Source organism: Nerophis lumbriciformis, linkage group LG36 (genome assembly GCF_033978685.3).
Source record: "Nerophis lumbriciformis linkage group LG36, RoL_Nlum_v2.1, whole genome shotgun sequence".
Taxonomy (NCBI): domain Eukaryota; kingdom Metazoa; phylum Chordata; class Actinopteri; order Syngnathiformes; family Syngnathidae; genus Nerophis; species Nerophis lumbriciformis.
Genome location: NC_084583.2, coordinates 19,957,229 through 19,970,198, shown reverse-complemented (window position 1 = coordinate 19,970,198; position 12,970 = coordinate 19,957,229). Strand labels below are relative to the sequence as shown.

Below are 12,970 nucleotides of genomic sequence, written 5' to 3'. Positions count from 1 at the left end.
AGGAGAAAAACAGTTCCTCTTTTCTGTCTAATACCACATGAAAGTGGTTGGTTTCTGGCATCTTATTTGTCCAGCTTCCATATTCGTTTTTATACACTTTACAAGAAATATATTGGCGTCAAACTCCGTAGCATGCTAGCTTGTTTGCGCTGGCTTTCTGAGACTCTTGTTTTGAAAGCGCCGGCGCGATGGAGCGGCACTTTTATTGTGAAGACAGGAACGTCCTCATGTGCGGTCAGTCTTGAGGCTTTTGACGGGATGTACGGTTGAAATAAAAAAAAGTATATTTTTTTCTTCACACTTTTGATTGATTGATTGGAACTTTTATTAGTAGATTGCACAGTACAGTACACATTCCGTACAATTGACCACTAAATGGTAACACCCCAATAAGTTTTTCAACTTGTTTAAGTCAGGTCATGTGACCACCTGGCTCTGTTTGATTGGTCCAACGTCACCAGTGACTGCATCTGATTGGTGGAACGAAGTGAAACGTCACCAGTAAGGCAGGCACTATGAAGGTCTGTCTGACAGACCAAAACAAACAAAGCGTGCATTAACAGATCGATAAAAATCAGTAGCGAGTAGCGAGCTGAATTCAAAAAAGAAGTCAACAAAGACTGTCAGCCATCCGGAAACTTAAAGGACTATACGTTGCACCTCATCTCCTGTTATTACTTTACCAAAGCATTGTTCAACCCATCCTTCTGTACTGTTCCACATGTTTTTTCACCATGCTTTCTGTAACCAACCGGACCAAACTCACACGCATTACAAACATAGCAGCTAAAATCATCGGCCTACCCACACCCAACATTTCAGACATAAACCACAGGTCCATCACCCGACTGGCAAAAACAATAGTCCAGGATATCACTCACCCACTACACCAATACATCATCCCACTACCATCAGGGCGCAGGTACAGAACAATCAAATTCCGGAGGGCCCGCCTCAGGAAAAGCATACCTGCCAACTACTCCGGTTTTCCCGTAATTCGTACGGTTTTCATCAACCTATTCCGGGTTATGGGTGCAGTGATAAAAAATACGGTTTTTCATTAATTAAAAAAAAAAAAAGGGTGAAAACTACGCGAATTGCACCTTGTGCAGACAAGATTTTTCGATCGGACACGGAGGAATTAGCGATGTAAAAGACCACGTTGGGACAAAAAAACACAAGTCTAATGTTGTTGCTAGCGATACAAGTGGAAAACTTTCAACGTTTTTCGTCGCCCAGATTCTTTGGATGTGATAAATGCCGAAGTTTTATTTACGGAGGCAATAATTGAGCATGGATTTCCAATCGCACTGGCTGATCACATGGGACAGTTAAATGTTTGTAATGCAACCTTTAAAAATCATTACGCGGTGATCGCGGTCCCAAAAATAAACTTTTCTTGCATGATAATGTCCAGAAAAATTCGCTTTATATTACTATAGAGTCCTTTTAACGAATGAGTTTGATGGTTTATCACAAACCTTAAATGAAAGAAGTCCTTTGTTCTCCTGCACCATGCATGCACTTTGGCCTTGCTTCGTGTTTGGTGCGCAATCCTGTCGGCTGTATTTCACAGCACGACATACTGTTAAAAGTGTTTATACTATTTATGCTTTCAAGTCCTAGTTGAAGAAATCTTGTTAAATGTTGATAGCATAACTACCAAAATACAGAAGTATGTCCTTAATATTTTTGCAGTGCTATTTCTGTTGAAAAGTTAAAATGATTACATTAGAGATGTGATGTGCCACTTTTCAAGTGTCTGATGGCTTAAATTCATTTTCATTAATTTTTCATATTTTGAATTCTTTTGAAAGGCTTACGAAAAAACTACATTTGAATTGTAATTCCATGCTATTGACAGGACCGTATTTTCCGCACTATAAGGCGCACCGGATTATTAGCCGCACCTTCAATGAATTACATATTTCATAACTTTGTCCACCAATAAGCCGCCCCGGATTATAAGCCGCGCCTACGCTGCGCTAAAGGGAATGTCAAAAAAACAGTCAGATAGTTCAGTCAAACTTTAATAATATATTGAAAACCAGCGTTCTAACAACTCTGTCCCAAAATGTACGCAAATGTGCAATCACAAACATAGTAAAATTCAAAATGGTGTAGAGCAATAGCAACATAATGTTGCTCGAACGTTAATGTCACAACACACAAAATAAACATAGCGCTCACCTTCTGAAGTTATTCTTCATTCGTAAATCCTTCGAATTCTTCGTCTTCGGTGTCCGAATTGAAAAGTTGCGCAAGCGTGGGATCCAAAATGGCCGGTTCCGTCTCGTCGAAGTCATCGGAGTCAGTGTCGCTGTTGTTGTCCAGTAGTTCTGTGAATCCTGCCTTCCGGAAAGCTCGGACCACAGTTGTGACCGAAATATCTGCCCAGGCATTTACGATCCACTGGCAAATGTTGGCGTATGTCGTCCGGCGCTGTCTGCCCGTCTTAGTGAAGGTGTGTTCGCCTTCGGAGCTGTGTGAAAAAAGCCACCCGGCCTCTTCGCGTAAACTTCCCTTAACCACTCGCTCATCTTTTCTTCATCCATCCATCCCTTCGAGTTAGCTTTTATGATGACGCCGGCTGGAAAGGTCTCTTTTGGCAAGGTCTTCCTTTTGAATATCACCATGGGTGGAAGTTAGCATGGCAAGCTAGAACCACAGTGAAGGATGACTTCTCATTCCCTGTGGTGCGAATATTCACCGTACGTGCTCCCGTTCCACAGTGCGGTTCACAGGAATATCAGTTGCTGTGAAATACGGTAGTAATCCGTGTGCGGATGGAGAGATTGCGTCTTTTTATGAACCGGATCCTTGTCGCTTAGTAGGAGCCATTTTGTGGTCTTTACAGATGTAAACAGGAAATGAAACGTACGGTGATATCCGCGCGTTTTTTCTTCTTCTTCCGGGGGCGGGTGGTTGCTTACAGTAGAAGAAGAAGCGCTTCCTGTTCTATGGGGGCGGGTGCTTTCCTTGGCGGTTGCTTGCGTAGAAGAAGAAGCGCTTCCTGTTCTACCGGGAAAAAAGATGGCGGCTGTTTACCGAAGTTGCGAGATCGAAACTTTATGAAAATGAATCGTAATAAAGCGCACCGGGTTATAAGGCGCACTGTCAGCTTTTGAGAAAATTTGTGGTTTTTAGGTGCGCCTTATAGTGCGGAAAATACGGGGTATTAATTTTAATGAAGTTAGCTTACCATGTTTACAGTATGATAATTGTGATAGAAATGTGAATTTTAGGCACAGAATATTGTTTACAATTGAACAAGGCAGTAGATTATACAAGCTTGGACAGAAAGTTAATAATGACACCAATTTCTTTTTTAATGGAATTGTTTAGTACTGTTTTACCATTTGTTTACTGTAAAAAGTGTTTATACTTTCAATTAACAAATTGAAGTCTTGTGAAAGGTTGACAGGATAACTGGCATTAACTGTCAAAATAATTTCAAACTATTGAAGTTAGCTTACAGAATAAACATGTCAATCAACCCATATGATTTTTGCTGTAATATTTTTGTTTTGAAAAGTCACTGTGACTGATAGAAAAGTGATGGTTTTAGCAACATTTTAACCTGTCTGAATGCTAATAATCATTTTGCGTCGGGGGGCGAAGCCCTGAACCCTCCACCAGGACTTTGTCCTGGACCTACCGGGGCCTGCGGCCCTTGGACCCTGGCTACTAGGTTTTTCTGATTTCAAAAGTTGGCAGGTATGCAGCAGGCCCGGCCGACCCGTCTGACAAGCCTGTAAATGTGTGTTAGTCATGTATGATGTCTTTTTGTTATTTTTTTTGTGTGATGTGTAATGTCTAGTGTTTAAATGTACGGCAGTGACAATGATTTCCCCAAGGGGACCAATAAATCTAATCTAATCTAATGTACCGTATTTTCCGCACTATAAGCCGCCCCGGGTTATTAGCCGCACCTTCAATGAATGGCATATTTCAAAACTTTGTCCACCTATAAGCCGCCCCGGACTATAAGCCGCGCCGCCTACGCTGCGCTAAAGGGAATGTCAAAAAAACAGTCAGATAGGTCAGTCAAACTTTAATAATATATTAAAAACCAGCGTTCTAACAACTCTGTCCCAAAATGTACGCAAATGTGCAATCACAAACATAGTAAAATTCAAAATAGTGCAGAGCAATAGCAACATAATGTTGCTCGAACGTTAATGTCACAACACACAAAATAAACATAGCGCTCACCTTCTGAAGTTATTCTTCATTCGTAAATCCTTCGAATTCTTCGTCTTCGGTGTCCGAATTGAAAAGTTGGGCAAATGTGGGATCCAAAATGGCCGGTTCCGTCTCGTCGAAGTCATCGGAGTCAGTGTCACTGTTGTCCAGCAGTTGCTGTGAAATAGTGGTCCGTGTGCGGATGGAGAGATTGCGTCTTTTCATGAACCGGAAACACCAAGAAGCACCACCTTTAAAATCATCCAGGTGAAGTTCGCTTGCTAGCGTTGTTGCCTTCATTCGAATAGTGATGGTGCTGACACTTCTGCTTGCTGCTCTCTGCTCAACAACCCACTGTTCGAGTTTGTCCTCCAACAGTTGCCATCTTGCTTTGTTCCCTCGGAAACTCTGTTTTGTCTTCTTTACCTGGCGCAGGTCATCTTCTTGCTTCCTCCACCTACGCACCATTGATTCATTTATGTTATATTCTCTTGCTGCTGCTCTATTTCCGTGTTCTTCGGCATGACTTATTGCCTTAAGTTTAAATTCTGCGTTATACGCGTGTCGCTTAGTAGGAGCCATTTTGTGGTCTTTACAGATGTAAACACACAAAGGAAATGAAACGAAAATCCGCGCGCTTCTTCTTCTTCTTCCGGGGGCGGGTGGTTGCTTACAGTAGAAGAAGAAGCGCTTCCTGTTCTATGGGGGCGGGTGCTTACCTTGGCGGTTGCTTGCGTAGAAGAAGAAGCGCTTCCTGTTCTACCGGGAAAAAAGATGGCGGCTGTTTACCGAAGTTGCGAGACCTAAACTTTATGAAAATGAATCTTAATATTTATCCATATATAAAGCGCACCGGGTTAAAAGCCGCACTGTCAGCTTTTGAGTAAATTTGTGGTTTTTAGGTGCGGCTAATGGTGCGGAAAATACGGTAGATAAAAGTAACGGAGTAAAAGTAGCGTTCCTTCTCTATAAATATACTTAAGTAAAAGTAAAATTATGTTGCATTAAAACTACTCTTAGAAGTACAATTTATCCCAAAAGTTACTCAAGTAGATGTAACGGAGTAAATGTAGCGCGTTACTACCCACCTCTGTACACAATGTGCTCGGGATGGTGTCCTGCTGGCCCCACTATGGACTGGACTCTTACTATTACCGTATTTTCCGCACTATAAGGCGCACCGGATTATTAGCCGCACCTTCTATGAATTACATATTTCATAATTTTGTCCACCAATAAGCCGCCCCGGACTATAAGCCGCGCCTACGCTGCGCTAAAGTGAATGTCAAAAAAACGCTGCGCTAAAGTGAATGTCAAAAAAACAGTCAGATAGTTCAGTCAAACTTTAATAATATATTGAAAACCAGCGTTCTAACAACTCTGTCCCAAAATGTACGCAAATGTGCAATCACAAACATAGTAAAATTCAAAATGGTGTAGAGCAATAAATAGCAACATAATGTTGCTCGAACGTTAATGTCACAACACACAAAATAAACATAGCGCTCACCTTCTGAAGTTATTCTTCATTCGTAAATCCTTCGAATTCTTCGTCTTCGGTGTCCGAATTGAAAAGTTGCGCAAGCGTGGGATCCAAAAATGGCCGGCTCCGCCTCGTCGAAGTCATCGGATTCAGTGTCGCTGTTGTTGTGCAGCAGTTCTGTGAATCCTGCCTTCCGGAAAGCTCGGACCACAGTTGTGACCGAAACTATCTGCCCAGGCATTTACGATCCACTGGCAGATGTTGGCGTATGTCGACCGGCGCTATCTGCCCGTCTTAGTGAAGGTGTGTTCGCCTTCGGAGCTGTGTGAAAAAAGCCACCCGGCCTCTTCGCGTAAACTTCCCTTAACCACTCGCTCATCTTTTCTTCATCCATCCATCCCTTCGAGTTAGCTTTTATGATGACGCCGGCTGGAAAGGTCTCTTTTGGCAAGGTCTTCCTTTTGAATATCACCATGGGTGGAAGTTAGCATGGCAAGCTAGAACCACAGTGAAGGATGACTTCTCATTCCCTGTGGTGCGAATATTCACCGTACGTGCTCCCGTTCCACAGTGCGGTTCACAGGAATATCAGTTGCTGTGAAATACGGTAGTAATCCGTGCGCGGATGGAGAGATTGCGTCTTTTTATGAACCGGATCCTTGTCGCGTAGTAGGAGCCATTTTGTGGTCTTTACAGATGTAAACAGGAAATGAAACGTACGGTGATATCCGCGCGTTTTTTCTTCTTCTTCCGGGGGCGGGTGGTTGCTTACAGTAGAAGAAGAAGCGCTTCCTGTTCTATGGGGGCGGGTGCTTTCCTTGGCGGTTGCTTGCGTAGAAGAAGAAGCGCTTCCTGTTCTACCGGGAAAAAAGATGGCGGCTGTTTACCGAAGTTGCGAGATCGAAACTTTATGAAAATGAATCGTAATAAAGCGCACCGGGTTATAAGGCGCACTGTCAGCTTTTGAGAAAATTTGTGGTTTTTAGGTGCGCCTTATAGTGCGGAAAATACGGTATTCATTTTAATGAAGTTAGCTTACCATGTTTACAGTATGATAATTGTGATAGAAATGTGAATTTTAGGCACAGAATATTGTTTACAATTGAACAAGGCAGTAGATTATACAAGCTTGGACAGAAAGTTAATAATGACACCAATTTCTTTTTTAATGGAATTGTTTAGTACTGTTTTACCATTTGTTTACTGTAAAAAGTGTTTATACTGTTTATACTTTCAATTAACAAATTTAAGTCTTGTGAAAGGTTGACAGGATAACTGGCATTAACTGTCAAAATAATTTCAAACTATTGAAGTTAGCTTACAGAATAAACATGTCAATCAACCCATATGATTTTTGCTGTAATATTTTTGTTTTGAAAAGTCACTGTGACTGATAGAAAAGTGATGGTTTTAGCAACATTTTAACCTGTCTGAATGCTAATAATCATTTTGCGTTGGGGGGCGAAGCCTGAACCCCCCACCAGGACTTTGTCCTGGACCTACCGGGGCCTGCGGCCCTTGGACCCTGGCTACTAGGTTTTTCTGATTTCAAAAGTTGGCAGGTATGCAGCAGGCCCGGCCGACCCGTCTGACAAGCCTGTAAATGTGTGTTAGTCATGTATGATGTCTTTTTGTTATTTTTTTTGTGTGTGATGTGTAATGTCTAGTGTTTAAATGTACGGCAGTGACAATGAATTTCCCCAAGGGGACCAATAAATCTAAATCTAATCTAATGTAGATAAAAGTAACGGAGTAAAAGTAGCGTTCCTTCTCTATAAATATACTTAAGTAAAAGTATGTTGCATTAAAACTACTCTTAGAAGTACAATTTATCCCAAAAGTTACTCAAGTAGATGTAATGGAGTAAATGTAGCGCGTTACTACCCACCTCTGTACACAATGTGCTCGGGATGGTGTCCTGCTGGCCCCACTATGGACTGGACTCTTACTATTATGTTGGATCCACTATGGACTGGACTCTCACAATATTATGTCAGACCCACTCGACATCCATTGCTTTCGGTCTCCCCTAGAGGGGGGGGGTTACCCACATATGCGGTCCTCTCCAAGGTTTCTCATAGTCATTCACATCGACGTCCCACTGGGGTGAGTTTTTCCTTGCCCTTATGTGGGCTTTGTACCGAGGATGTCGTTGTGGCTTGTGCAGCCCTTTGAGACACTTGTGATTTAGGGCTATATAAATAAACATTGATTGATTGATTGACAATGTGCCAAACTTTACTGGTTTGGGGGTTTGTAATAGCGCAAAAAATAAATAAATCTTGACTTCCCCCTCCTCCTTTTCAGGGTGTCATCGACTACATTTTCTACTCCAAGCCTCACCTGAACGTCCTGGGCATCCTGGGGCCCCTGGACCCCCACTGGCTGGTCGAGAACAATGTCAGCGGCTGCCCGCACCCTCACATCCCCTCCGACCACTTCAGCCTCTTCGCCCAGCTGGAGCTCCTCCTGCCCAACGTGCCCCCCCAGGTCAACGGTCTCCATCTGCCCGCGCGCAGGTAGTACTTCCGTTCTCCCCCACTACCAGCTCTTTCCCCTCCAACCACACCGGAAGGCGGAAAAAAAGAAGAAAAAAAAGAAAAAAGAAAAGCAAAACCACCACCTGTAAAATATTCGTACAGTGAGGTCTGGCCAACAGGGATTTCGTATGATGTTATCTATAGATATTATATTTTTCTTTCTTTTTTTCTCTCTTTATTTTTAACTGCTCGATTCAGTCCCTTTCCCCACCGACACATCGCTCCCCCCTCCCTCCCCCCCGTCCCCTCTCCACCTCGCTACACAGGATGGGAGCTCATTCAGCTTTTATTCAGTTTTTAGACAGAAAGGAGCACATTTCCCCCCGGGGGGGGGGGGATAAGCTTCCCACGCCGACGGAGCGTCTCGGTCTGTCTGTCCTGTACAAACCTGAAACCAGCAAAGACAGCAGACGCGTCGCTCTCAGACGGTTAGAGCAGCTGACGTTTTTTTTTAGGGGGTCAGACGAAGCTTTCCCGCTGTTGTTCCGTGGTGCTCAGGCCTTGCCTAAGTGGTGCTACACCTCTGAACACCCAGCCAATAGCTCCCCCCCCCGAAAAAAGCAGCCACAGGCACCCATCGGTTACTCTAATGTGGCACCCTGCTCCTTTTAAATCTGAGCGAGGGGTCTTTAGGCTGACACACACACATTTGCAGGCAGATCTGTAGCACTGTCTCACTGGCCAGTAGTGACACACACACACACACACACACACACAACAAAATCAGTGTTTTGTTTTTTTTCCTCACAAGCGTTTGTACAGAATAGAAACCTAGACTCGCTCTGTCTTTACATGATTGTATATGAACCACAACACGGGGAGAAAAGAAAAAAAAAGATCTGTTTTTTTCTGGCGGGGTTTTTTTTTTTTTTCTACTAAGAGTAAATTATGATCCCATTCGAAAGACGATTGTATGTACACTACGGCTAAATTTTTTATCCAGTGGGAAATTGAATACGACCAGCTTGTACAAACCAGGTTAAAGAAGAAGAAGAAGAAGAAGAAAAGGTTGTTCACGGCGCTCCCGGTCACGACTTTTGCACTCCTTTTTTTTTTCGAGATGAATGATCCTGTCGTGTCTCATGTTTTTAATTCATTCTCTCTCTCCACTTGCTGGCAGATTTGCTGAGATTGTACATAAGACCCTTTTTGAGTACATCTGCCTGTTGCTTTTACCAAGACATCCACACACACACACACACACACACACACACACACGTCCGAGCAAACACGGTGCCTCTTGGTAGCTCTCGTCGTCGTCTTGCACTACTACTATTACTACTTCTAACATTTGACGGAGGCCTGAACAACCTTTTCTGCGTGTATTTTTTAAATACTGTCGAGACATTTGTGAAGATTTTATGTTTGTTCTGTTAAAAGTTTTTTTTTTTTATATACGAGCCGTGATGATGTTGTGCATATCCTTCCTATTCTTTCACCCCCCCACCTTAGTAATCAGGTATGTGTGTGTGGCTCCGCCTCCCCCCGTGTTTAAGACCCAGGAGTATCTTTTTTATAAGAAGTCGTCATTGTACATTAGCACAGCTCTGCTACCTGGACTTTTGACTTTCACCTCTCCCTCCCCTCCTCCATCATCCTTACCTTATCCAGTCGAGCTGTGTCTTTTTAAATCCTTTTTGAGCAACCACTTTATATCATCGTCACCCCCCCTCGTCGCTGCAGCTACTGTGCCATCCGTGGTCCCTCCCTCTTATCATCCACTCTCTCCAGCCTCCCAGTCCCGTCATAAGGTCACAAGCACTTAGCAGACCCCTCACTACTTTTTTTTAAACGCCGAGGAAAAAAGCAAGTAAATAGGAAGTATGAAGTCAGTCCTCTTTCTTTTTTAAACCGACCAATTTTCTTCCCTGAATGGCATTAGTATTGTAGTAGATGGAAAAAAAGGCTAGCTTCTTTTTTTTTTTCTTTTTTTTTTGTAAAGTGTGAATAAAAGATGTATCTCATGTTTCCTTTCTAAAATGCTATTGAATTGTGTTGATGTATAAATAATGAATTGTATGACGGTATTGTTTTTACGTTTAATCCCCACACGCTCGTACGCTCTTCACCACAAACCAAATCCTTCGGTCACGTCGTGGACTCGAATGTCATCCCTCTCAGAATGAAGGCCAGGAAGGGCAAAAATGTCGTTTTTTTTTTTTTGCTTCAACCGTACTTAATATTTGTGGTTAGTTTTTTTTTTTCCTGTTTTGTTTCTTCTTCTCAGCTTTATTTGGGAGGTTGCCCGGCGCTCGCTGGAGAGTGCCGGAGCCTGAAGGTGAGGGCAGCAGAGCTGACCTCGTCACACTCGGCGTAATCATCATGTTGTTGTTGTCATTTCCACTGTCGTGGCGGTACACACCAAAGCTGCAATGGTGTCCAAATGGAGGGCTGCAAGGACTAGTTCTCCTATTTACTTCACTTTTTAATGAATTGATGGCATCCTTTTTAAGTAAAAAAAAAAAAAAGGCAATAATCCTCCCAACATTCACACATTTTTAGGTATTTTTAATCTTAACGCTTATGCTTGTTCTTCTCCCCCCCCCCCCTCCCCCCCTCCCCGCATTGACTTCATCATCACTTGTATATTAGCGCCTCTCCTTTCCCGTGCTAGTTGTTCAATGATCAGGATTGTCTTTATCTGTAGTCAGCGGAGTACATTTTATTGATCTGTCACTGTGTTTATGCACTGGACCAACTATTGTTTACCATTCATAAAATACCAGCAAAAAAAAAAAAAATCAATTAATAATAAGTAAGGATAAAACACTTGCACAATGTTGTAGAATGTTCATTAACCCAGACGAGAAATCAAGGCAGCTCTTTTCGAATCGACGCTTACTGTTTTCAAAAGGAACTGAATGGTAAACAATGTTTTCTGTTGTATCCTTATTAGCCGTCCTTTCAATGCTCTTTTTGGACTAGTTTTTGTACTTCTTTATTTTGGTTCGTTGACTACAGGTTCTGCTTGTTTCCTCTTTTCACCTACCTATGTATTTTCCTACTTCTTGTTCAGAATAAATTCTATATTATCTGTTTCAAGCGGTGTCACCTTTTTATTCTTTGCAGTGAATATTGTAATTAAATGATATTTCTCTTCTCACCTGGACTCCTTTTTATTCCCTCCTACATTTCATTCTCCATGTAACAAGCTGTTTTAAATTAAATGTTTAATTTAAAATATACCAAAAATATTTATATATATATATATATATATATATGTATGTGTGGGGGGGAAAAAAAATCACAAGACTACTTCATCTCTACAGGCCTGTTTCATGAGGGGGTTCCCTCAATCATCAGGAGATTTTAATGGGAGCATTCACATACCATGGTTTGTATAGGGCACAGAGTGGGTGGGTACAGGCTGGCGTAGGGGCGTGGTGATTGGTTCATGTGTTACCTAGGAGGTGTTTCCGTCTGTGGCGGCATGCTGTTACAATTTCGCTGCGCTTGTTGAGGGATGACAGGTCTGGACGGTAAATAATAAACAGTTTCTCTTTCAAGCATAGGTTGCATCTTTTATTACCACTATTGTAAGGTGTGCTGGATGCAAGAATTTGCCATGTTATTGAATATTCAACATTATTGTCTTTGAGGTCCCAAATGTGTTTGCTGAGTTCTGTGGTATTCCGCAGGTTTTGGTTCCTGAAAGAAGCCTTGTGATTGTTCCATCTGGTTTTGAACTCTCCCTCGGTTAATCCTACATATGTGTCGGATGTGTTAATGTCCTTGCGTGTTACCTTAGATTGGTAGACAACTGATGTTTGTAAGCACCCCCCGTTGAGAGGGCAATCAGGTTTCTTTCGGCAGTTGCAGCCTTTGTTGGTTTTGGAGTCGCTCTGTCCGGGGGCCGACGGCTCATTTGCAATTGTTTTGTTGTGGTTTGAGATGATTTGTCGTATATTGTTCATACAGCTGTAGCTCAATTTAATGTTGTTCTTGTTGAATACTTTTCTTAGGGTGTTGTCTTTGGGAAAGTGTTTGTCAATCAGATTGAGGAATTTGTGTCCAATGTTAGTTGAGACGTTTTTGCTGTATGGGGGGTTGTACCAGATGATGTCGTTTCGTTTTCTGTTCTTTTTTGGTTGGTTTCCTGGCGTGGGTTCATAGGTGAGGGTGAAATTGTATCCGCTTTCATCAAGGGCTTTTTGGTACGGGGGGAGATTTCTCCTGATGATTGAGGGAACCCCTCATGAAACAGGCCTGTAGAGATGAAATAGTCTTGTGATTTTTTTTCCCACACATACATACATATATATATATATATATGTGTGTACTAAAAAATGTACAGTACAGGCCAGAAGTCTGAACACACCTTCTCATTTCAATGTGTTTTCTTTATTTTCATGACTATTTACATTGTAGATTGTCATATCAAAACTATTGACACCTGTGAAGTGAAAACCCTTTTACCTCTTGAAGCCCATGGAGAGAATGCCAAGAGTGCGCAAAACAGAAATCAGAGCAAAGGGTGGCTATTTTGAAGAAACTAGAATATAAAACATGTTTTCAGTTATTTCACCTTTTTTTGTTAAGTACATAACTCCACATGTGTTCATTCATAGTTGTGATGCCTTCAGTGACAATCTACAATGTAAATGAACATAAAGAAAACACTTTGAATGAGAAGGTGTGTTCAAACTTCTGGCCTGTACTGTATATTTTTTAGTATATATGAATATTTTTGGTATATTTTAAATGGAAACTAATTTAATTTAAAAAACACAATTATAGAGTAAAATATTTAGATGGTCTGATG

The 12,970-nt window shown here is 42.0% G+C and overlaps 1 protein-coding gene across 2 annotated transcripts in view; it reads left to right on the top strand.

The window, feature by feature from the left end:
- The window catches only part of cnot6a (CCR4-NOT transcription complex, subunit 6a), a 73,759-nt gene extending 62,448 nt beyond the window's left edge, over positions 1-11,311 (top strand). For both annotated transcript variants that reach the window (XM_061930513.2, XM_061930514.2), the window contains exon 12: positions 7,976-11,311. In XM_061930513.2, the coding sequence (XP_061786497.1) occupies positions 7,976-8,191 (216 nt within the window). In that variant the 3' untranslated portion in view covers positions 8,192-11,311. The remainder of the gene's footprint in view (positions 1-7,975) is intronic.
- Positions 11,312-12,970: the final 1,659 nt, after the last annotated feature.